This window comes from Cordyceps javanica, chromosome 2 (genome assembly GCF_051103115.1).
Source record: "Cordyceps javanica chromosome 2, complete sequence".
Classification (NCBI taxonomy): Eukaryota; Fungi; Ascomycota; class Sordariomycetes; order Hypocreales; family Cordycipitaceae; genus Cordyceps; species Cordyceps javanica.
In genome coordinates, this window is record NC_139296.1 from 5,670,444 (window position 1) to 5,694,640 (window position 24,197).

The window sequence follows — 24,197 nt, forward strand, 5'->3', positions numbered from 1 at the left end:
TTCGGGTCGCGTGGCGTAAAGTTTGCGCAACCACGAGGACATGCGACGTGGTGTCACCTCTCGCCATTTGCCCATTCATCATCAACGAGCCGTGACCCCCTTGGGTTGCAGCGGTGCATGCCTAGTCCATACTAGTTTCCCGCGCTGGCACACGGGATTCGCTTCCCAAACAGGCAAACTCCTGTCGGGGACGGTATTGTGCCAAGAATCACAAAGGCGCCGCCCGCCAGCTTCAAGTTTGACTTTTCGCCTCTGAGAACCTGCAACGCAAGCATCGAGGCTATGCTACGCAATTTTTTTTATTAAATTCTTTTAAACTCTCAGGGGACCCGACAGTTCGGTAGCTCGGTTGCTGGACTCGCCCTCGCGAGTTAGCGCCTGGCCGGTAAACAATCTGCACACGCACACACACACACACACCCTGTGCCTCGATTTCATCTGCCCTATCCTCAATCCCGGCTGTCAATTCCGGTTCATTATGACGTGGCTGTATCCAGCAGAGTAGGGGCTTTGACGCTCTGGGTGGCTCATTCTAAGTTTGTGTTAGTTTACTTCCCAAATAGCGGATCGCTCCTCATGGAGACATCACCGGCGACAAACTTGATGTTGTATCCGTAGAGTTGTATATATATGCACCCGACCTCCCGGGTCTGTTTGAAAATACAACATCACCAACACCACCTGCAATTCGATTCAAATACGAGCGTCAAACCAAAACAGTCTGAGCGCGTTTCCATTATTGCAAGCATACACCAAGCTTGATTGCGCACACTACAACAATATATACAACTTCCATCACCCTGCACATCCATCATCTTCACAATGGTCTGCCTGACAACGTACCTTGTCGGTGCCGTCGGCCTGTGCATGGTCGCCGGCGCCCAGAACTCGACCGCCCCCCCAAGCAACGCGCCGCCCAGAAACCCCATGCTGCAGCTGAGCGCGGACGAGTCCTTCCACTTTGAGATTCTCCGCACGCTTTCGCTGTCCGTCGCCGAGGGCGCCGACCTCGGCGAGGTCCTCGTGGCGGCGCGGCAGATTGAGGCTTCCGACTTTGAGAGCTACTACCGGGCCTTTAACAGCCTCGCCGAGCGCGTCGACGAGCAAGGGCGGGCGATTGACGCGACCAAGTATCCCGCCTCGTTCCGCGCGATGCGCCTCAAGGCCGCCAGCTACTTCCGCGCCGCCGACTTCTTCCTGCACGGGGACTGGGAGGACCCCCGCATCGACAGCCTCTGGGCGAAGCAGACGGCGGCGTTTGACGACGCCCTGCCGCTGCTGACCAACCCTGGCCGTCGCACGACGCTCAGGTCCGCGGACGGCGCGTTCGAGATCCCCGCCATCTTCTACGGCGCGGGGGGGAAGCAGCCGGGCCGCCGCCGCCGCCCCACCATCTTGATGTGCAACGGCTTCGACGGCGCGCAGGAGGAAATGTTTCACGTCTTTGGCAAGGCCGCCCTCGAGCGAGGATACAACGTCATCACCTACGAGGGCCCCGGCCAGCCCACCGTCCGCCGCGCGCAGAACATGGGCTTCATCCCCGACTGGGAGCGCGTCGTCACACCGGTCGTCGACTACGCCGTCTCCCTCGCCGAGGTCGACCCCGAAGCCATCGGCGTCATCGGCTACTCCCTGGGCGGCTACCTCGCGTCCCGCGCGGCCGCCTTTGAGCCGCGCATCGCCGCCGTCGGCGCCATCGACGGCATCTACGACTTTGGCGCGACCTTTACCGGCCAGCTGCCCGCCATCGCCAGGCAGTGGCTGCAGGACGGGAAGCGCAGAGACTTCAACGACCTCTTTGCCCAGGCCGTCGGCGACCCCAGCACCCCCACCGGCATCCGCTGGGCCGTCCAGCAGGGCCGGTGGTCGTTCAAGGCCGACGACTTTTTCGACTTTGCCACGCTCATCCAAAAGTACACCCTCGACGGCGTCGCCGAAAAGATCAGGCAGCCCATCTTCATCGGCGACGCCGAGCTCGACCAGTTCTTCCCCGGCCAGCCCCAGCAGCTGGCGGATGCCGCGACGAGCAGCTCCAACAAGGTCATTCACCGGTTCAAGGCTGATGATGGCGCTGGCGAGCACTGCTCCGTCGGCGCCGCAGTCTACCAGAACCAAGTCCTCTACGACTGGTTTGAGGACGTATTCCAGGGCAGAAAATAAGCAATGCCAAAAAAAATAAAAAATGAACAAGATTGGTGGCACATGTTTTTTTCTATTGCATCAGCATTTACGGGCATACTTGGGGTTCATATTTTTGTTGGTAATTAGCGTGTCTTTTATCCTAAATTGTAATATATCACTAGTCTTAATGAATCAACGTCCATTATACCATCAACTATTTCCCAGGTATTTTTCCCCATCAACTACTACTTGCATTCCAGAAAAATTCTGGGCTAAGCAGTTGCTCCAAGTTGAGGTCTTGAATGTTGGAGATGTCCTCGGGTAAACCATTCAGCCACGCAAAGTCGTCAGGTAATGACGGGGCGGTATTCGCCACGTCCTCCTGATCATAAATGTTGACAACGTCATTCAATGCGGCGGCAAGCATTTCTTTTCCGCGTTGATGCAGCATGACGAGAGACCGTGCAGTACGCATCGCTTCGCGCGTAGCGTGCGTGTTATACACGGAAGCAACATCCTTGAGGCACTGCATGGCATCGGGCAGCTGTGATATGGACGATATGGTGTCGATTGCGAGCAGGACGCAGACGATCTGGAAGGGGACGTAGGCCATGTGGTGCCACGGGGCGCGGTCGATGAGGATTGCACGGGCGGCCTGGATACCGCTGGCTGTCAGAACCAGGATCCGCTGTATTGTGGTGTCCGGTAGGGAAAACTCCATGGAGCGCAGGCGGCGGCACAGGCACAGAGCAAGATTGCACTGGCCCAAAACTGTTGGTGGCCGGCTGTGAACACGGTCGAGGACCGTTTGCAGCGCAGATTCAAGCTCCGAGGCTGCTTGCGTTCTTTCAGGGTCCAGCTGTATAGTGAATGGTAAAAGCTCCATCAGCTCAGTGGTGAACTCGCCTGGCCACTTTGAGGGAAGTGCGCATGTCACGCCAGAGAGAGGTACGCGGCTCAAGCCCATATCATAGGACATCCATATGTTGAGATGCTGTGAGACGGCCAGTAGTCTCCTGTTGACCTCGATGTTGCTCGCCTCTTTTGTGTCGGGACGCAGTGCTACGTGGTCCGTGTCTTCTACCGTCATGCCTGCGGCCTCGAGCATGTGCAGCACCGTACAGCTTGCCATCCATGCAGGATAGTGCGTCCCGGCAAGCCGGAGATAGATGACTCGAAGCAGCCAGGCGGTTATGCTGGAAACAGAAGGCGGCTCAGAGAAGGACTCCTCGAGCATGCGCTTGGCGGACTCGACAAGATCAGGCTCTGTCCTATCCGCGTGCACCTGCGAAAAAAGACAGCCCAAGGCGGCAACACCGCACAGCACGGCATCAATCGGTTCCGGTGCGCTGGATTTCGCCCACCGAAGACGGACGTGCTGGTCCAGCTCGCCGGCATCGATGAAGCTGTAGGTGGGATGCAGCTTCTGGAAGTACACGCCGGCCAGGTACGACATGCGCTGCTGCGACAGGAGCTCGGTAACGGAACGTGCCGTGGGACTCTGCACGGTCTGGCGGGATCCGAGAAACGCGTTCCACGCAAAGGTCTGCACGCGGGGGTTATTACCCTTGGGCTCGGACCTGAAGCCGAGCCGGTGCACAAAGGCCGGCCCGGAGTTGGCCTCGAGCGAGCGCGCCTGGTGCTCGACAGAGGACGCGGGCGTGGTGGTGGTGGTGTTCTCCACGGGCGAGCGATGACGCGTCGGCCGCGGCAGGCCTGCGCTCCGCAGAGGTGCGCGGCCGGAGTGGTCCGTCGTCGTCGTCGTCGTCTTGCTGCGCATTCTGCTGCCGGCCGAGTAGCGGCAGGGATACTCGAAGCGGACGCATGTGCCGCATGGCTCGGCGCCGTCGCACTTGCGCTTCAGGTCCCGGCATGTCTGGCAGGCCAGCCGCGACCGCTTGCGCCCTTGCACCGATGTCATTCGATGGGCTCTGCCGGCTTACAGGCTCGGGGGATGGTGTGTGTGCGGGCGGCTTGAGGACGGGTAAAGCGGAAGCCAAGCGGTTTGGTGGAGATGCAAACAAGTGGAGGGGGAGGTTGAGAAACCCGACGTGTGAGTTGTCGCGGATCAAAGTGATGGGGACTGTATGATGGATGCGATAAATCTCCCCCATTAGTAATACGGGTTCATGATGAATACTAGAAGAGGTCGTTTGGTTTGTGATTTAGGCGCGCGATGAGTTTTCTGCCTCCGAGACGCGCCTTGAAAGTCTACACCGCGCGTACTCGGTAGATTTTGCCGTTTGAGCAGGTGGAGACGGGAGACCCCTGCATCGGGAATAGTGTGGCCGGAAATGGCGGCTATATCGGAAACCACGCATATTGCGGAGCGGGATGATACGACAAGTAGAAGCCAAGCCCATTATTACATGACAGAGCTGCTCTTATTAAGTGGCCTGCATATGCATCTTGATTCTTTCACCAAATTCCAAAAAACCAGATGCGACCGTCAAGCCGTGAGTAGACATCATGGCGCGCACTAGCCTCCCAGACGTAGAGTCTGGTGTGACGACTCCCGGCTACACCAGCCAGGCAGACTCGGTTGAGCGACAGCCCGAGAAGCTCCAAGCAGCCATCGCTGCTGCCGCTGATGAAGAACCGCCCGACGGCGGACGGGACGCCTGGACGCACGTCCTCCTCATGCACATTGTCTTCTTCAACACCTGGGGCGTCGTCAACGGCTACGGCGTCTTCCAGGAGTACTACACCCGGGCGCTGGACCGCCCGCCCAGCGACGTCGCCTGGATCGGCAGCGTCGAGACATTCCTACTCTTCGGCGTCGGCGTGGCGTCGGGCCGGGCCACCGACGCCGGCCACTTTTTCCCCGTCTTCTACGCCGGCGTCTTCCTGGAGCTGCTCGGCGTCTTCATGACCTCGCTCGGCACAGGCTACTGGCACTACTTCCTCTCGCAGGCCGTCTGCATGGGCATCGGCAACGGGCTGACGTTTTGCCCCGCGCTCGCCATCCTGTCGCAGTATTTCAAGAAGCGCCGCGCCTTTGCGGTTGGTCTGTCGGCGGCCGGGGCGGCGGTTGGCGGCCTCGTGTACCCGATCCTCATCAACCGGCTCATCTTTCACGAAAAAATTGGGTTCGGCTGGACGATGCGCTGCATGGGCCTCATTATGCTCGTCAGCTACATCCCCTGCTTGTTCTTGTTCAAGCCGCGGCTGCCGCCGAGAAAAACGTCTGATTGGATCGACACGACGGCATTCAAAGACGTGCCCTTCATCTTCTTTACGATTAGCATGTTCTTTGCGTTTTGGGGACTGTATTTTGCCTTTTTCTTTCTCGGTACGTTTGCTCGCGATCGGATCGGCGTCGCGCAGCCTATCTACCTTGTCGTCCTGCTCAACGGAGTGGGCGTCGTCGGCCGCATCTCGCCCACCATTGTGGCGGACAAGTGGTGCGGCGCGCTCAATCTCGTCATCGCCATCGGTGTCGTTTCCAGCCTGCTAGTGTACTGCTGGGCAGCTGTTTACTCCTCGGCGGGCCTGTACGTGTTCGCCGTCATATACGGCCTGGTGGCGGCCGCGCTGCAAGCCCTCTATCCGGCTGTGGCGACGACGATGACGCCACATCCGAGCAAGACTGGCACGCGTGTCGGCATGATTTTATTCTTTGTCAGCTTGGCCAACTTGACCGGACCTGCCATCTCCGGTGCCATTATCGAACGCTCTGGCGGCAGCTACCTCGGTGCGCAAATGTTTGCCGCGACGGCGATACTGCTGGCAACAGTCATGGCTGTTGGAGCACGGGTGGCAAAGGCGGGCTGGAAGCTTCGAGTCAAAGTCTAGAGCATATGTACTGGCGTTGCGGGGCTAAAATCATAATCATCATGTGCATATAAATGAGCATTCTAGGCGGATGTTTTTTTTTTCTTTTTCAAATGGCATTGAATCAGGCGGACCACTTATTCTATAGAATCTATTCATGTAGCTCAGGCTTTGGGGGGGAATACACTTGCGAAATTGACAAAGGAGTATCGACAAACAATATAGACTGTCATTTGGCTCAATAAAAATAAGCTCGCCCGAGATTAATCGTTGCACCCTGATCCTGCTTTTCCGGGCATCAAGCTTCGGTTACGGCACTTGACTACCACACTGCATCTCATCCGCTCTGCATAATTGCAAAGACTTTTGGCATTTGTAACATTGTTTCTTGAATTTTGGTATATACTGGTCATAATATTCATAGGGAAAAGTCCAAAGCAGCCAGTTGATGCGCCTTGAGTAGCCAAGCCTGTTACATGGCTCAACGTGGGACGGGGCTCAAACTATATACAATGATTCCCGGACATGGCCTGGGAGGTAGTTGCCCCACGTTGAATAGAATGGTGAAACTTGTCAGAAAGAAAAAAAAGAAAAAAAAACAAGACAAGTATTAGCTTTTTAGGAGCGGTAATTGACACCGTAAATCTTAAACGAGGTTTTTGACCCGGCAAAGTTGACCTCGCCAATGTCGCGGCATTTCTTGACGCCTCGCTTCTTGTTGGCGCGCTTGCCGATGCTGACGTACTGGCCGCTGCCAGCGCCGGCGCGGCGGATCGTGTAGGTGGCGCTCTCCGGCTCGTACTCAAAGATGAAAGCCTGCGCCTGGCCCTGGTCCTTGGCCAGACCGCCGCTGGAGGTGATGAAGCTGCCGTCCGAGGCGGACTGGACGTAGAAGGACTTGCCGAAGCGGTCGCCGTCCGAGTTGGTGATGATCCACCGCTGGGACGCGTCCTCGTGCTTGTCGGTGGCGGCGATGCCGACAACACCCTTGTCGTCCTTGGCGGTGCGGCCGAGACCCATGCCGTCGGTCTCGATGGTGATGTAGCGGCCCTCGGTGATGGCGCCGCGGATGCGCTTGTAGCCGTCCTCGACGAGGCCGTTCATGTCCTGGTTGGCGTTTTCCTTGCCGTAGGGGACGGCGGGATAGTTGCCGTGGGCGTAGCCGGCGAGACACTTGGAGGGGCCGACCCAGGGGCCGGTCAGGGAGCCGAGGGTCAGGTTGCCGCTCCAGTTGTCGTCGTCGAGGGCCTCGGGGGTCCGGACGGACGTGATGCTGGGGAGGGAGTAGTCGGGGTTGTTGAAGTCAAAGGCGTTGACCATGTTGGTCATGTGAGCACGGCGCCAGGGCGTGATGCCCTGGTTCTTGACGTCATAGCCGTTGGCTTGCGCCCAGGCCTCGATGAACATGATGTCCGAGGTGTGATCTCCCGTCTCGGCAAAGACGTTGCCGCCACGAGTCCACGGAGAGATGATGTAGCGGGGAATACGAGGGCCTAACTCATGAGAGGTTAATTGGGGGACTTCCCAAGGTAGCAGTGTGTAAAGTGTGTAAAAAGAGGTGGAATGTTTTTTTTAGACTCACCAGGACCAATGGGGACAGTTCCGCGGCCAGAGTCAAACGGATCGGTGATCCATTCACCGGCTGCGTCCTTGGGAGCAACAGGGGGCACAACATGGTCGGCCCAGCCGCCCTGCTCGTCGTAGCTGATGACGAGGGCGGTCGAGCTGTAGAGCGGGCTGTTGATGACGGCCTCGACCACGTTGCGCTGGAGCCAGGCGCCGTCAACGGGCATCTGGGGCGGGTGCTCGCTCTGCTCGGCGGGGCCAATGATCCAGCTGACCTGCGGGAGGGTGCCGTTGGCGCAGGCGTCGTAAAAGGCGTCGAGCCCGGGGAAGGAGATGCCCTTGTCGCGGAGGGCACCGCCTTGGGGGGTGTCCTGGTACTGCTTGAAGTAGGCCAGCATGTTGTCCTCAAAGTTGTCAAAGTCCTGCCAGACGCGCCAGGAGATGCCAGCATCCTCGAGGTACTCGGGGGTCGTCTTCCAGGTGAAGGGGAAGCAGTTGTTGCCGGGGGAGTCGCAGCCGGGACTGGCGCGGTTGGAGAGGATGTTGCCGCCGCTGCCGTCGGGGTTGGTGGGGGAGCCCTTTGTGTTGACGGTGCCGCTCATCCAGGTGATGCGGTTGGGGTCGGTGACGCCGAGGATGCTCTGGTGCGAGTTGTCCATGACGGTCCAGCCCTCGGCAATGTCAAAGTGCGTAGGGACGTCCTCGCGCTTGAAGTAGCCCATGTTGTAGTCCGTGTCGGACGTGACCCAGGCGTCGCCGCGGCCGTGGTTCCAGGCGCCGTGCATGGCGTCCCAGCCGTTGGAGCCGCCGTTCATGCACTGGGTGGCCTCTTTCCAGTCGCCGCCGAGGTAGTTGATGTGCCAGGGAGACAGGCTGTTGACGCCATTCTTGGTGCCTTTGATGGCCCTGAAACTGGGTGTCAGGTTCACAACACGAGATGTTTTTGGAGAGAGAGAAGAATGTTATCAAACTGATTTCAACTTACTGCTTGGTGACGGGCACGCCATCGTTCTTCTTGACATTGGGATCGGCAAAGTTGCGAACGCCGGCCATGGTGCCAAAGTACTGGGTGGGTGGGTTGCAGTGTTAGTTCATGATCGCGGAGGCATTGAAGGGCGAGTAAACACTTGCATGATCAAAGGATCTGTTTTCCTGCATGAAGAGAATGATGTGCTTAATGTCCTTGAGGGAGCCGGCCTGTACCCCCATGGCCGAAGCCACGAGGGTGAGGGTGAGTGAGGAGTAGAGCATCGTGGACGTCTGGGTTAACAGGACTACAGGTCTTTTGACGTGAAATCAACAACAACCCTTGCGGGACGGTAAATGACAAGGCGCGGGGTGCGAGAAGAAGGAGCAGCCTAGAAGCTTTCTCATCCCAGAGTGTGACAGGCGACGGAGAGAATATTTATTCCTTTTTTTTTCTCCCCAGTGAGCGGCGATAAGCCGAGAGAGGCCTGACGTATGATGAGGAGCTAATTGTAAATAGAGAACGGGCCTTTGGGGGGGGAGGGAAGAGGTCCGGTGGTACGGGGGCATGCAAGCATGGGGGCTGGATTAGGTGCATGACATTGGCGATTTCCATGAGTATTATTTATTATTATTATTTATTGATTTTTGGGTCAATTCCCATTCTCGCAGGCAAAAACCACGTTGTTCGGCCAGGGGACATTGATCTCCGCCAGGCGAGGGCCACGGCGGAAGAAAAAAAGAAAAAGAAAAAGAAAAGAAAAAGCGAAAGCAAACAGAAGAGTAAGTAGGCGGGCGCGCCAGAGCCGCCCAGAAAAGGCAATATCGAGAAACGTCAAACCAATCGGAGGCAAGTCAAAGGCCAAGAGGTTGCGAAAGGTCATGGGCCAATAACGGGCCGGGGCTGGGACACGATGGCGAGGCACGGGTGCGAGGGGGTCATGGTGGATGAGAGAGTTCAATACATAAGTAGTCAAGGTGTTTTTAGGCCAGCAACAAAGCAACATCTTATCGACTAGCCTTGTGAGCGGCAAGGAAGAATGAAAATGGTGGGTTGTTGTGGAGAAGGCAAAGACGGCAAAGGCAAAGACGGCATGACATTTGTCAAGTAAAGGTTGTTACTTTGCGGGCGCATGGGACTGGGGGGCAATGAATGACTGGAGCTCGGGACACATGAAGCCGGAGGATTAAACTAAAAAAAAAAAAATAAAGACTCGGAATGAGAGAGAACCTGTTGCTTGGAGCACGTGCGGCAAAGAGCGACGAGATTCATAGCCAAGGCCACATTGGGAGATCGGTCATGGTGTGCGTTGTTAACTTGTTGGCAGCCACCTCCGGTGAGCGAGTTGGGTTGGGACGAGGCGGTGACGAGGGGCCAGATGTGCCGGGGGGGTGAGAAGCTAGAGTAGTATGGGGAAGGAGGGAATATAGAAGGAGGGGGAAAGTGATACTTATCAGCAGAGGCAAATACCTGGGATATATGACTCTATCAAGAAGCGGTATTGGGGGTGACTTGAAGGCTCAGCGTGTTGTACTTGGTGATTGGCATGTGCGTTTGCTATTATTGGGTGACGGCGAGTAAATACCCGGATACGAGCGGGATCGGGAAGAAGAGAAAGAGAAGATGAGAGAGAAGAGTTGCCTTTTAGAAGCAGCAGGAGACGTTGTAGCAGTTGTAGCAGGCGAGTGGTCCGTCTCTAATAGCAGGAATCTGCACCTGGAGCACAAGTTGCTATGCAGAATGGCAAGGGAGATTTGATCTTGGGCGTTGATCAACCAAGTTGTACGTATAATTGTCTATAGGTACCTTGAGGCATCCACCTAGGTAGAGAGGCAAGTATACAAGTAGACGGCATCTACAACTCCCAACCTAAACTGGGATACCGAGCGAGCGAGATGTTGCAGCCACTGAAGCCACTGAAGCCACTGAAGCCACAAAACCACCAAAGCAGATGGGCGAGCGACGGGATTGGTGGCACGGGCCTACGTACCATGGCACAGGGGAACAAGACGGGAGTGACGAGAGTGAATGATGGGGCGGCACGGAATGTGGAAACACGTATTGCTGGTTTTTCTTCTTTGAAAAAAAGAAGAAACCATGGAAACGGCCTGCTTTCGTATTCGATTCAAAAATTGCAAAAGCAACCACTTGCTTCGCCCCGGCCACTCACTGTCTGGTCAGGTCAGGTACAGCGACAACTTGCAGGGGCGCGCACAAAGAGCCGCCACTGAGCAAGTGCCTTAGTTAGTGCCTAATAAGTATGGCTATAGCGAGTTGCGGTGGGCTAGGGCGGGCCGACTATAGCGGGTTGTAGCGTCCTTTTTGGCGGGCAGTCCAGAGTCTGCAGCGCACCACGTGCACCCGTCGTCGGGGTAATCAGCAGGTGCCTTGCCTTTCTACTACCTACTAAATTGCCTGCTTGGAATTGTTTGTAGGTACCCAAGGTAGGTAGTAGTAGTTGAGTAGGTAATGACGGCCGCCATGTGCCTGGTGCCCCGGTACTTTGTCCTTGCTGGCTCGGCAACTCGGATGAAGGGTCAAACATGCAAGACTCCAAGGCAAAGGTGTAATCGATGAATAATCGAGAGCCCTGATTTGCTTACAATGCACAGTGACCCATGATGGTTTTTTTCTGTTGCAAAAAAAAAATCATCCCCCTTTGGCAAATCACAAGGCCGACCCTTGGCAATGCTAAATCCGCATGACAAAGGCCGGCCGATGGCCCCAAGTCACTTTTGCATCCCTTCGCATTCTTGGCAAACTGCTTTTTTTTTTTTCGCAACTATCCCATGATATGAAGGCGAGCACGAGACTCATTCTGCAACAAGAATTCTAAAATCAAAATCAAAAGAAAAGAAAAGAAAAGAAAAGAAAAGAAAAGAAAAGGCAGGCGAGCAGCCTCGGTTGTCCAAATGACGCCACCAGTACATGGCTACAGGGTAGTCACGCTCAAAACTGTAGATTGCCTCCCCCTCCATGGTTTATCGATTGTATGACTAAAACTACCTACGGAGTAGAGACCAGAGCCTGACACTTGACACCCTATACTTTTCCGACCCCAAGAGACATATCCGTACATGCCTCTACATACTCCCTTCATGCTCTGCCACCAACTTGGCCAGCCATTTACACGACATCCAAGACAAATCGGAGCCCCGCCATTGTCCGGCCTTACAGGGACCCCTCATCGGCATTGTGGCTCCCCTTGCCCCCCCCCCTCTCCTTAGCGTTGCTGATCATCGCTCATCGGCAGCCAAACTTTGAGCCCACGTTTCTTTGACTGAGCCCAGTATTAGTCGTCACCAGCTGCGCGCCCCCATCACCTGCGAGCGTTGCGTGCACCTCGTTAGCGTGCGGTGGCCCCGCGGTGAGTTGACTAGCAACTACTCCGTAGTTAGTTGGTGCATCGTTGGGCTGCCCATGTCCAGGCCCGGTGCAGGTTATTGTAAGTGTAGGTCGCCCCCATGCAAAGAAAGGCTTTGCCGCCCACCCTGCATTGAGAAGCGTTTCCTTTGTCTGATAATTATCCGTCTTTGTCTCCGTGACCCGGATCCTGCCGCGAAATCAGATTGCTGGCCGGCCAGAGCTTGTCCGTGTCTCAGTGCGCACGCCACCCCGCTGTTTCTTTCCCCTCCAATGCAGAATTTGTGACTGTGAGCCGACAAGACAAAGCGGGCGAGAGAGAGAGGGAGAGAAAGTAGTAAACAGAGAGACAGACACCTCGGAGAAACTCGTCCCTCAAACATTGTTTTCGTTGCGTGCGTGCCTCCATGTACGCACCTCGACATCTTCACACGGCAACCGCACCATCATGGATGCGCCGCTGAAACCTCGTCGCCGCCGCTTGTCGCTCTGCGGCGGCTTGCTGCTACTGCTGGGCACGACCACGCTGTACCTCGTTGTCGCGCTGCGATACTCTGCCGCCGCGTCCTACCCATTCTCCTGGGCCGTGCCGCCGCGGCAGCAGCAGCAGCAGCAGGGTGCTGCCGGTGACGCCCGTCCGGCTCCCGGAGACGTGCGCGACCGCTTCGCGCTGCACCCGGAGCTTCACGTTTCCCGTCCTCCTCGCACGCAGAGGCTCGACTGGCGCATCACGCGACACCAGCATCGCCCAGACGGCGTCTTGCGAGACGTCTACTTTATCAATGGTAAGGGAAAAATTGACAGCATACACTGATCGCATCGTGCTTCCCCCAACCCCCCCGGACCTTTACTGATGACGCGCCGCCGCTCCAGGCCAGTTCCCCGGTCCGACAATAGAAGCACGCTCTGGTGATGAGCTGCAAATCACAATCACAAACGACATCGTCAACGATACCGACGCAGGCATCGCCATGCATTGGCATGGTCTTCTTATGAAAGGTACGTCGAGTCTCTCATGCCTTGTGCCGTTGAGTTCTACTCTCGACTAACTCTCGGCAGATGCCAACGAGATGGATGGAGTGACGGGAGTGACGCAGTGCGGTGTCCGCGAGGGCCAGTCATTCACGTACAAGTTCCGAATCGACCCGGAGCAGCACGGCACATACTGGTATCACGCCCACTCCGCCGTGAAGCGCGCCGATGGCCTCTACGGCGGCCTGATCATTCACAGGCCCGCCGATGAGCAGACTGGGCAGACTGATCTGTCGCGACACGAGTACGACTCAGAGAGACTGCTGCTCGTCGGTGACTGGTACCACCGCACCGCCGACAAGGTCTTGAGCCAATACAAGGACTATAAGAATTTCGCCTACGAGGTAAGCCCCCCTCCTGGCAAAGACGTTTTCCGGGACGCACACACGCCTGGGAGGAAAGACTGACTGGTCTGCGTAGCCTGTCCCGGACTCGCTCCTCATCAACGGCGCGGGCTCCTACAACTGCTCCAACGCGGCCCCCGCCCGTCCGGTAGATTGCGTCGAAACAAGCGTCCCGGAGCTTTCCGTGCACGGCGACAAGGCCGTCCGGCTGCGCGTCGTCAACACCGGCGCCGCCGCCGGCCTCTCGTTTCAGCTGCGCAACGGTACCGTGCAGCTGCTGACCGTCGACGGGGGCGGGTACGTCTCTCGAGACACGCCGCAGACACCCACCATCGGCGTCTTGTACCCGGGAGAGCGCATGGACATGCTCCTGCTGCCAGGTGACACGCCGGCAGATGATGAGCACGTATTGGACACTCAATTGAAAATTGTCTTGGACGCCGAGTAAGTCTGCTCTCGAAGTTGACCCGTCGAACAAAGCTGGCTAATTCGGAGACGTAACAGACTCATGCCCATGAAAAATTGGGCACTTACGCGCATCCAAGACTTTCCGTTCAAGTGGCATCGGCTGGGCGCGTCGGTTCGTTCGCGCCAAGACGTTCGGGAAAACGTCGACGTCTTCAACGTCAGAGACGCGCGTGGCGTCGAAATAGACCCAGACTCGCGAATTCATCAGCAGCCAACAGAAACGGCGCTGTTGTACACCAGCCTTGCCATTAACAACTTCAAGCACGACGAACCGTGGGGCGAGGTCAATCACACATCGTGGGTCTGGAGAGACCCCCAGGCCAAGCCGTTGCTCGCGCTCGACAGAGACGAGTGGGCGAATAGCACTGAGCAGGCCAACAACCTCCGCACGTTTCGTGCACCATGGTATCAAGATGGCCAAGACCGTTGGATTGATCTGGTGGTGAATAATGTCGATGACAAGGGCCACCCATTCCATTTGGTAAGTGATCGAGCCCCTCCCTCCCTAACGACCGCACACCCCCCGCCCCTCCCCTGCTGTTCAAAGTTTCAAGGTGGGCTGATTAGTATATATGCAGCATGGATACGCATTTCATGTAATCGGCAATCGTCAACTTGACATCGGCCGCTCCTATAACCCCTACGAACCTGCTGCAACCGAGGAGGAAGCCAAGCACTTCGACACCAAGACGCCACTGCTGAAAGATACGGTATACGTTCAGCCGCACGGATACGTGGTCTTGCGCTTCCCGCTCGACAATGTCGGTGTCTGGTTGATGCACTGCCACGTCCTCTGGCACCAGGCGGTAGGCATGGGCGTGGTGATTCAGGTTGGCAACATCACAGCGTCAAGGCAGCAGAAAGCTGGCCAGACATGCATCGCGTGAGGGGACTTGTCGCGTCGCAGATGGCGCGACTGTCGCAAGCAGCGCTTTTTTTTTTTGGCGTTCTGTACGGAGTTCTCGTGTCTCATATATTCAGTTCAGTGTATAAAAAAGCTACAAATAAATTGTAATTAGCAAATCACTGGCAATGGTTCGAAAGGTACGGAGTAAGGTACTTACGGATAACCTACCTTACCTAGTGGGCCTGGAGATTCTGATGGGGACACTGGCTGCGCTACTTATCGTGCCACCACCATCGTTGTACCTAATTCTTTTCTTTTTGGTGCCCAAAGCAAGTTGAAGCTGCCTCGCTAATTCAATCATGTCGCGCCTCAGGGATGCAGTCGCTGCAGGACCCTGGCTGCCGAACCCTGTTTGCCTGTTTCCCGCCAAGAGCCTCAAAGCTGAGCGCGCCTGACGAAAGAACCTATTCGCGCTTGGAAACAGTCACGTGAAAATCTCGATTGGCGGCGGTGCTCGGCAGACGTTCATCTACCTACCAGTCCGGCTTCCGATGCAAACAAGTGCCCCCCCCGCGATACCTCAGCTCTGACTTTTGCAGTGACCCTGGCAGCAACGTTTCGTTTTTTCCAATCTTTGCTCGGGCGAAACCGGTGCAAGCGACGTGACATCATGGTTATCGTCTTCGCAGCCGACTGCTGTCATCCCTCATAGAGCGCATTTTCCTTGCGCCCACTGTTGGAAAAATACTTGGCGCTATGAGTCCTCGGTTCTTGGATTTTGCTGCTGGCGGCGAGGGTTCGCACGGTCCGCCTCAAAGGCGAGCCAACCACAACCCCGATGAAGAAGTCCCGCGAATTAAAAGATGGGCTCCCAAAGTCAAAACTGGTTGCATTACATGCAGGTTAGTGGGCCTTTTGTGGCTTTTTATTTACTCAAAAGTACTGCATTTTGTCATCCCCCCCCCCCAGGACTGGCGGCTATGACACAATGCTACAGAGTGACACGCTCAGGAGCTGAACAAAGTCTACAGAAATCGTCGTGTCAAGTGTGATGAGACGAAACCAGCCTGTGCGCGATGCACATCCGCCAAGCGCAAATGCGGTGGCTACATGGCATGCACCACACCGCCGCCCCAGAGCTTGTCCGGAGCCGCCATCTCTGACCAGCCCAACTTGTCCTCGGCTCCTCATGGCCACTATCCTACCGAGCAAGAGAGGCAAATCTTTCACCTCTTGAAAACGCTCACCGTGCGCCAGGTCAATGGCGGTATCAAGCCCGACTTTTGGACCAAAAATCTGCTCCAGGCCACCTACGTATATCCCGCCATATGGCACGCCGCGCTCGCGCTTGCGGCCATGTATCAGAGAGCCAACATTTTGCTCAATGGAGGTGAGGCTCGTATGGCGGAAGAGCATAGCACGTTTGCTCTCAAGCAATATACCATCTCCTTCCGCTTCATCATCGCCATGAATCACAGTACGGTGTCGGCGGCCGAACAGGAAATGCTGCTGACTGCGAGTGCGCTGTACACAGGCATCTGCCTGCTGCGCGCTGATCTGTATCAAGCTCAGGTACATGCGGCCAATGCCGCAAAGCTCTCCAAACAATGGAAATTTCTTGATGATGAGGTGGAACAGAGAGCGACGGATGGCGTCATTGGGCGAGCGAATGCCCGGCAACTCACTCGAGACGTGTACTATTCTTTTCATTCCATCGCCAGCTTCTCCGAAGATATTGTCGCCCACTTGCAGGCGTCAGTTTGGCACATTACGGAACCCTTTGCCTCGATTGATGAGGCTTATTATGCATATCTCAATATTCATTCAGGCTGGGCCCGTATCAAGAGTTGGGAACCAGGCTACTTCAGCACGCGCGGAGCGTCTCCGTCACCGGGCCAGATGCAGGTGCGACAGCACGCGCTTAACCTGTGGACGATCCGCTTCGAGAGCTACCTGCAGCTAGGCACCTATGCAAAGGAGGATGCAGATACCATCGAGCTGCTGCAGCTGTTTTGTCTTTTTGAAGAGACATTCGATACCATCATGATACATCGGACGCCGGACATTTGGCTCAAGAATGCGCACAAGTGGGAGCGCATCGTCAAAGCGGCAGAGCGCTTGCTAGAGAAGAAGAACAAAGACCGTGAGGATACCACTGTTTCGACGAGAGGTGTCTTTTATTATTCGCTTTCTGTGCAAGAGGTCCTGCGTTTGACGGGGTTCATCTGTCGCAGTGGCGCCATCAGACGACGGATAATCAAACTGTTACAACAGTGGCGGCACTTTGATGGCTTGTGGGATAATGAGATTTCGTGGAAGCTGGTGGAGGCAAAGATGCTCATCGAAGAAGCGGCACTTGAGGCGGACCGGCCCACAACGTGTGATTGTGTGCCAGAGGTATTCTTCTGTATGGATCACCGCGTGGCGTATGTCAAGATGGAGTTGCCAGAGGATGGCGGTCTTCGTGCGCACATGAAGACTGGCGCACAGCTGAAGAAAGGCTTACCAGGTCGAAAATGGTCCATCGAATTGAGACGCTGATTTGCACTTGCATTCCAGCGATGCATTCGCAAAAAGAGGGCTGTGGCTGATTAAACGCTAATATACCCCCTGCTGTACATCACATACTATAGACTACCTTATTACATGTATATACAAAGAGCCCATGGGCTAAATAATCAGTACACTGGAAGTATCATGCTTCTGACGTGAAGAGCATCGGTTGAGGCAGAAGATCCGGGTCTAGAGTTGCAACTTGTAGGCTTTGACCTGCAGTGTCTAGTGTAGAGGCACTTGCGACGCGACTCATTTCAGTACTGAACCCGTTTCTGATCTGGAGGCGGGAAGCCGGAGGCTGGGACACTGTGGTTCATAATGAATGTTTCAAAAAGGATTGACGACAAAGGAAGCAGTGGATTGAACCATCGCTCCCCATCAGATTGGATCAGCAGGGGGATACAAGAGCAATTGGAGGCAGAGATAGTAGTCATAACTTTTGACTTTGTGTTTCTGTAACTTTTGACTATTGCATCGGGTGAACACCACTAATATGTCCTTTTGCAGACCGGACTGCATCCACCAATGCTATATTTCTGCTCCATGCCTCGTTCCTCACAGACGGAGGAGCCTCTACACGGTCAGGACCAGCTTGCCGCCACGAATCTCACCGTTCCTCATACGATCCAGCGCATTATTCACATCGGAAAGACCAAAGTGGTTTCCCAGTATTCGCGGTGCCCGCAGCCGCCCACTGCACAAGAGCGTCTCCATCCACTCGCAGAGTGCCTGGCCGACCTCGGGCAGCTCGTGGAAGAGCTTCAGCGGCACCGAGTGCGTCTGCATGTGTTTTCCGTTCTCCGCCGTCTCTGGCAGGCCTGCGAGCCCGACCAGATGCGCCCGCCTCTCGACCCGCGCGGGGGGAGTCGGGGGTGGTGACGGAGAGTGGCGCGGGTCGCGGCGGCGCCTCTGCAACGCCCCGAGGAGAAACGAGGCGCTCTCCTTGCCGTTGGTGTCTATGCCGAAATACAGCCTCTCCCCGACGGTCGCTGACAGAATCTCCATCGCCCGGTCCGGGTCGCTGTTGTCGATCAGCAGGTCCGGCCGGGCGTGGCTGTCGGTCGAGAGCCAGAACCCGTGGCGCGCTTGGTCCACGACGACGGCGACCTTGAGGCCGGCGAGCCGCGCGAGCTGGATCGACAAGTATGCCGAGGTGGCAGATCCTGCACCACGTCAGTCGTTTTTGCAACTTTGAGAAGCGATAAACTTGGAGCGATGAACATGGCATACCTCCCCAAATCGCCACCCAATCTCCCTCGAGTGCCCGCTCGTGGTCCTGGATCGAATGGAGCGCCTCGTACCGGACGTCCTCCGGTATTCGCTTGTCGCCTACGCCCTTGATCACGGAGGTCAAGTCTGGTCCGCCCATGATGTTGGAAAAGCTCAGCCCGAAGCAGCTCCCCAGAGCCAGAGCCGATGTCACAAATGCGACGCCCAGCGCGGCGCCCTGTTCCGCCGACACATGACGCGGCAGCTTCACCGCATTGCAGCTCAAAACCACAGCAAATTCTTGATACGCAGCTTTCCTGCCATCTCTGTAGTCGGTAGAGATGGCAATCACCTTATTTTTTAAACGTCAGTAAAAGCCAAAGTATACAACAGCCGTGCATTACTGCGTACTCTATCGCCAGATCTGAAGCGCGACGCTGCATGGCTTTGCGACACCGTTCCGACCAATTCTCGGCCAGCAAGGAAAGGAAAATGCGGTATCCCAAAGTTGAAATCCCTTGAGATCAATCTGATTAGCCAAATGACAATCAGTGGCCGAGTCAAACCTACGGTGACTTCCAGTCGATCGGGTTGAGCCCAATCACTTCGGTTTTCACGAGAATCTCTGTAGCGCCATGGAGCTCAGGAATAGGATAATCGTCGACTAAAGTGTATCTTTGCCGAGGAGCCTGTAAGATGAGAGCAGACTGTCTACTACCACCTCGCAGTATCGAGTTGCTGGTGTATGTGTCGGGGCGCCTCGTTGGCGACGTCGAGGTCATGTTTCGCGGATTTGAGCATCGATTCACAAGTGCAAAGGTGCGATAGCGTGATAAACCAAGTACAAGAAAATGAATGTATCAATGTTCACGTGCAATTCAATGTCCAGTTCCCCGATCTTCGGAATGGTAGTCTTTGCGTCAATGTTCATGGGAAGTTGCGTTTATTCGGGCCGGATTGCGCCATCGCCAATCCGCCAATCCGCCAACCTACCACAGCGGTCATTCGACACACACTTCGACCCGCTGATAACGATACTGTTGCAGGCAATTTGGGCATCGCAACGCGTTCTAAACCAAGCCCTTGCGGATGACGATTGGTTTTACATCATAGCCCCGCCGGAAAGTTGACGCTCTATGGAATGACTTCTACGCCAAAACGACATTCCCCAGCACCAAGAACACCGAGCCAAGAATACACAGATTAGTAGAGGATGCGGCATAAGAGCGCATTTGAAGATCAATCAAGGAGAGTTGCGATTCTGCAATGCCACCATGTCCAACGCATACTGATTCATAACCCCTGAAGCAGTTAAGTACGTAACCTCCGTACTTCGCTCATCCTCTCTATTCAAGTGTTGGGCTCGGATATTTGCTCAAGGCACCAGTCCTAATTGCTAGCCTTCCAATGGTATTGTGCAGCAGGATGATCGGCTGGTGGGAACGCACCACCCTTGTTGGCGAAGAGATTCTCCCTGTAAGTCCCGCCATCCACTGCGTAGTCATCCCAGAACAGGCCTCGCTCTCTGAGGACTGGGAAGAGCAGGTCGATAACGTCCTGGAAAGATTCCGGAAAAAGTGCATAGGCCAAGTTGAAGCCGTCTACGTCCGCCTCGCGCACCCATCTTTCCATTTCATCTGCAATTCTGTCTGGTGTGCCGACAGTGGTTGCACCCAAGCCTCCAATCTTGATATGATTGGCGACGGTGTGTTTCGTCCACTTGGGAACCTCAGGGGTGGACTTTGACCAAGCTTCGACGGCCGAACGGATGGCATTGGACTCGACGTGTCTCAACTCCTCATCGTCGCCGTACGTAGACAGATCGATGCCGGTCCAGCCACCAAACAGGGCGAGAGCACCATCTTCAGACCCATATTGTATGAAGTCTTTGTACTTGGCTTCGGCTTCTTCTTGGGTTCTCCCGATGATGGGACAGAATAATGCCAAGAATTTAATGCCATTGGGGTCCCGTCCGAATTCGTCCCTTGCTTTGGCGCGAATCTCTGCGACATTCTTGGCAATGGTGGATGGGCTGTGGCCGGCCACGAAGATGGCCTCTGCGTTTTTCGCCGCAAATGCCTTTCCAGCACTTGAAGTGCCGGCCTGCATGATAACGGGGGTGCGCTGTGGCGACGGTTGGCAGATGTGCGGGCCTGGTACGGTGAAGTATTTGCCGACATGGTCGATGGTCCGGACGAGAGCCGGGTCTGTGTAGACTCCTGTCTTGCGATCGAGTTTGACAGCATCGTCCCGCCAAGATGCTTGCCTAGTAGTTATTAGCACGTCCCAGGTATACATGAAAGGCGATCCTACCAGAGCTTGTACGTCACATCGACGTACTCCTCGGCTACTGCGTAACGTTCGTCGTGTTTCGGCTGCTCCAGGAAGCCTAAATTTCTAGCAGCAGAGTCTAGGTATCCCGTTACGATGTTCCAACCCAGCCTCCCACCCGTCAAATGGTCGACAGTGCTTAACCGTCTCGCGAGATGGTATGGTTGCTCATACGTGGTTGCAACGGTCACCCCAAAGCCAAGGTTTTTGGTTGCTGCCGCCATAGCAGAGATAACCGACAAAGGTTCATTTACAGGCCATTGCGCTCCGGAGATGATGGCGGGATCTGGGTTTCGAGGACCTTTATAAACATCATATGCGCCCTATCGACGGTTAGTCCTGCAAACATACTTGCAAGAGGGAGACGCACCAGCACATCGGCAATGAACACCCCGTGGAATTTGCCCTCTTCAAGCTTCTTGGCTAAATTGACCCAATGAGAAATCTCATTAAATCGCCAAGACTGATCACGGGGATGCTGCCATAGCCCCGGAGACTGGTGGCCGCTGCACGATTCCACAAAGGCATTGATGATCAGTTTTTTTTGAGCAGCCATTGTTTTCTGAATCTGAGAATACTCAGGGTTGTAGTTGTCAAGTACTTGTGCCTGACTTCAATGGACACAGGAAATTTTTCCAACTGTCCACACGCCTTGCTTCCGATAGCGGCCTACTCTTCTGTAAAGTAGTGTTGCAATGGCGCAATATTGCTTGTTGCGCATGCCATCCCCGCAATGTCGCACTGACGGCAAGGCAACAATTTAAACCGGCTCAATACCGAGAACAGCAAAGGGAGCGAGGCAACTGGTCAAATCATCTGCCGATCTTTTTCGGGTCGGCCTTCATGCAAGATTGGAGCGGAGATGGCGCGTCTGGCTCATGTGCTTGCGCGATATGTTCACAGCCAATCACCTATGAACCGCTGCCCACCTCTCTCGTCTCACGCAAGTCGCGATGAACTAGAAGCGTCGATAAATAAGTCCCAAAAGTCTCATAAATATGTAAAGGCTGGTGTAAAAACTCCAAACTTGCTCAAAAGAGTACAACCTACACCATGTCGGAACGTCTACTCCTCCGGGCCGGTGAGCCAAATCACGCGGTTGAGCCGCCGCTACCGCAGGTCGCGGGCTATGTAGTCATCATCGTCGTGGGATTTCTGATCGCGATAGTAATGATGCTCATTACCAGGATATTGAAAAAGACGGCGGGAGAAGACAACAAAACCACAGAAATGTTCATGACTGCGAACCGGACTGTGGGGACGGGGTTGACGGCGTCGGCTGTGATTTCTTCTTGGCTATGGAGTACTGCGATTCTGGCGAGCAGTCTAGTTGGTTATAATTTCGGTGTCGCGGGTCCCTTTTGGTTTGCCGCTGGGTGAGCTGTCTACTCTTCTCGTGAAAACGACTATACTGATGTCAATAGTTGCTCTCCAATGATTGTCTTTTTCGCGGTTCTAGGCATTGCATGCAAATTGCGTGTCCCCGAAGCACACACCCTGCTAGAGATTGTGAGAATTCGATACGGTAGACTTGGACACATTGTGTGGATCGTACTCTGCCTTGTCAACAACGTTATTGCTATTGCCAATATGCTTCTAGGCGCCAGTGCCGCCATTTCAGCCCTGTACGTCAAATCAGAGTTACACGACAATCACACACAGAATTAACGGAAGACCATGCAGTACTGGAATGCATATCATAGCTGCTACATTCCTTTTGCCTGTTGGAGTTATCATGTACACTTTCGTGGGCGGCATCAAGGCCACTTTCTTGACAGACTACTTTCACACTTTTGTGATCACAATCGTCGTCTGCTTCTTCACCATCAAAGTTTGGCTTACTCCTGAAATAAGTTCCCCCGGAGCGCTCTTTGATACTATTACTCAATTAGCTATCGATAGGCCCGTTCCAGGAAACCATGGCGGGTCATATTTGACCATGACCAGTCGCGATGTGAGATTCGGTTCCCGCTTTGCTTGGAAGTACTGCTGACCTCTATTCAGGCCATGTTTTTTGGTATTATCCATACACTATCAAACTTTGGCCTCGTCATCATGGATACGGGCTTCTTTGCCAAAGCCTTCAGTGCAGCACCCCACGCGGTAGTGCCAGGCTACATCATTGGTGGCATTGCTTACTTTGCAATTCCCTGGAGTCTAGGCACCATCATGAGCTTTTGCGCCCTGGCTCTGGAGAAACAACCATTTTTCCCGACATACCCTCGGTCAATGAATGCGGCCGAAATCTCTAGCGGACTAGTTCTACCATATGCCGCCGTTGCGACCGCGGGCAAAGGTGGCGCGGTCGCAATTCTGCTGGTGGTCTTCATGGCAGTGACCTCGACAATCAGTGCACAAGTAATATCAGTCTCGTCCATCATCAGCTTCGACATATACAGGCAGTATGTCAATCGAGAAGCGAAGGATAGCGACGCAATCCGTTGGAGCCACATCGGTGTAGTCGGTTTTGGGCTCTTCGCAGCAGCTTTCTCTACTGCTCTGCATTATGGCAAAGTCGACTTGGGCTGGACACTGTATATGCTCGGAGTCCTGACATGCCCCGGAATCTTCCCAACTGTCTTTACAATTCTATGGAAGCGGCAGTCAAAGGCCGCCGCAGTTGCATCGCCACTGCTGGGTATGGCGACCGGTATTGGCGTCTGGCTTGGGACAGCCTCCGCCTTATACGGCGAAGTCACTGTTGCATCAACCGGCCAGACCCTACCTTGTGTCTATGGCACAGTTGCTTCCGCTCTCAGCCCTTGCGTCTTTTCTGTCTTGATTACGCTCGTGAAACCGGCCAACTTTCAATGGGCGGACTTCCGCAAGGAGCGCCTCGCCTTCGCCAAATCAGCCTCTGGCGACTCGGACGAAGAGTTGAAGTCACACGACCAGGTTGTCTCTCAGTATGGTACAGACAAGCTTCTTCTTAAGCGCTGGCTGCGGATTGCATCTCTGTGGGCGGTGGCAACGTTTCTAGGGCACTGGGTTCTGTGGTAAGTTGCCGCGAGTAAAAAGTCTTTCCAATACTAACACGAATGCAGGCCACTTCCCATGTACGCTTCTCATTACATCTTTGGAAAGTCATTTTTCGAGGCTTGGGTGATAGTGTCCATCATCTGGGTTTGGTTTACAATGCTTGTTGCTGGGTTTTATCCACTGATCGATGGCTGGAGGGCAATCAGGAATGTTTTAGTAGGACTACGCGGCTCTAGGCCTACTGGGTAGCTAGTTAGCGAAGCTTTGTCTGAATAATACATGTGCGATACCCTAGAAAGGCCGCCAGTATCAAATAGCTGGAGGCCAAAGCAGACTAGTAGCGGGTCAATACCGACGTGCTTCTGTTCTCTGACTATGTTCATAGTCAACAGGATCGCAGGTCTACAGGCACTTCACTTTAGCTGCTGCGACCTCATTTCGCAGGACGAGGCCGGATATCACGGGTAGCGCGGAGCACCGCCATCGGTACCAAGCGTCATCAGCAAAAAGAATCCACCTCGGCGTGGGGTCGAGGCGTATTATTAGCTAGATGTAGCTTTGGCTTTATAAATAAGCTCGATTCTTTGCCTTCTTTCATCTTCGCAACTTCGCCTATGTATATGCTATTCACGAACAGGCA

At 55.0% G+C, this 24,197-nt stretch overlaps 9 protein-coding genes across 9 annotated transcripts; 5 read left to right on the forward strand and 4 right to left on the reverse strand.

Annotated features, from left to right (window-relative positions):
• Nucleotides 1–822: 822 nt before the first annotated feature.
• V2A60_004216 (Alpha/Beta hydrolase protein) lies at nt 823–2,160 on the forward strand (the record flags this gene model as incomplete). Its single annotated transcript, XM_083255537.1, has 1 exon — nt 823–2,160. The coding sequence occupies one exon, from the start codon at nt 823–825 to the stop codon at nt 2,158–2,160; it is 1,338 nt and encodes a 445-aa protein (XP_083111663.1).
• A 199-nt stretch (nt 2,161–2,359) lies between these two features.
• On the reverse strand, nt 2,360–4,042 carry V2A60_004217 (uncharacterized protein; the record flags this gene model as incomplete). The annotated part of the gene is made up of 1 exon (XM_083255538.1): nt 2,360–4,042. The coding sequence occupies one exon, from the start codon at nt 4,040–4,042 to the stop codon at nt 2,360–2,362; it is 1,683 nt and encodes a 560-aa protein (XP_083111664.1).
• A 548-nt stretch (nt 4,043–4,590) lies between these two features.
• On the forward strand, nt 4,591–5,916 carry V2A60_004218 (major facilitator superfamily domain-containing protein; the record flags this gene model as incomplete). Its single annotated transcript, XM_083255539.1, has 1 exon — nt 4,591–5,916. The coding sequence occupies one exon, from the start codon at nt 4,591–4,593 to the stop codon at nt 5,914–5,916; it is 1,326 nt and encodes a 441-aa protein (XP_083111665.1).
• Nucleotides 5,917–6,513: 597 nt separating this feature from the next.
• Nucleotides 6,514–8,712, reverse strand: V2A60_004219 (phospholipase C family protein; the record flags this gene model as incomplete). The annotated part of the gene is made up of 4 exons (XM_083255540.1): nt 6,514–7,388; nt 7,478–8,367; nt 8,447–8,526; nt 8,593–8,712. 4 exons carry the CDS (start codon nt 8,710–8,712, stop codon nt 6,514–6,516), a joined length of 1,965 nt encoding a protein of 654 aa, XP_083111666.1.
• Nucleotides 8,713–12,239: 3,527 nt separating this feature from the next.
• Nucleotides 12,240–14,522, forward strand: V2A60_004220 (uncharacterized protein; the record flags this gene model as incomplete). The annotated part of the gene is made up of 6 exons (XM_083255541.1): nt 12,240–12,576; nt 12,665–12,790; nt 12,851–13,167; nt 13,244–13,611; nt 13,672–14,116; nt 14,214–14,522. 6 exons carry the CDS (start codon nt 12,240–12,242, stop codon nt 14,520–14,522), a joined length of 1,902 nt encoding a protein of 633 aa, XP_083111667.1.
• A 1,070-nt stretch (nt 14,523–15,592) lies between these two features.
• On the forward strand, nt 15,593–17,023 carry V2A60_004221 (uncharacterized protein; the record flags this gene model as incomplete). The annotated part of the gene is made up of 1 exon (XM_083255542.1): nt 15,593–17,023. The coding sequence occupies one exon, from the start codon at nt 15,593–15,595 to the stop codon at nt 17,021–17,023; it is 1,431 nt and encodes a 476-aa protein (XP_083111668.1).
• Nucleotides 17,024–17,611: 588 nt separating this feature from the next.
• V2A60_004222 (zinc-binding alcohol dehydrogenase family protein) lies at nt 17,612–19,029 on the reverse strand (the record flags this gene model as incomplete). The annotated part of the gene is made up of 4 exons (XM_083255543.1): nt 17,612–18,201; nt 18,269–18,599; nt 18,659–18,764; nt 18,818–19,029. The coding sequence occupies 4 exons, from the start codon at nt 19,027–19,029 to the stop codon at nt 17,612–17,614; spliced, it is 1,239 nt and encodes a 412-aa protein (XP_083111669.1).
• A 607-nt stretch (nt 19,030–19,636) lies between these two features.
• Nucleotides 19,637–21,134, reverse strand: V2A60_004223 (luciferase-like domain-containing protein; the record flags this gene model as incomplete). Its single annotated transcript, XM_083255544.1, has 3 exons — nt 19,637–20,513; nt 20,561–20,901; nt 20,949–21,134. The coding sequence occupies 3 exons, from the start codon at nt 21,132–21,134 to the stop codon at nt 19,637–19,639; spliced, it is 1,404 nt and encodes a 467-aa protein (XP_083111670.1).
• Nucleotides 21,135–21,631: 497 nt separating this feature from the next.
• On the forward strand, nt 21,632–23,578 carry V2A60_004224 (Sodium:solute symporter family-domain-containing protein; the record flags this gene model as incomplete). The annotated part of the gene is made up of 4 exons (XM_083255545.1): nt 21,632–21,954; nt 22,003–22,203; nt 22,262–22,532; nt 22,583–23,578. The coding sequence occupies 4 exons, from the start codon at nt 21,632–21,634 to the stop codon at nt 23,576–23,578; spliced, it is 1,791 nt and encodes a 596-aa protein (XP_083111671.1).
• Nucleotides 23,579–24,197: the final 619 nt, after the last annotated feature.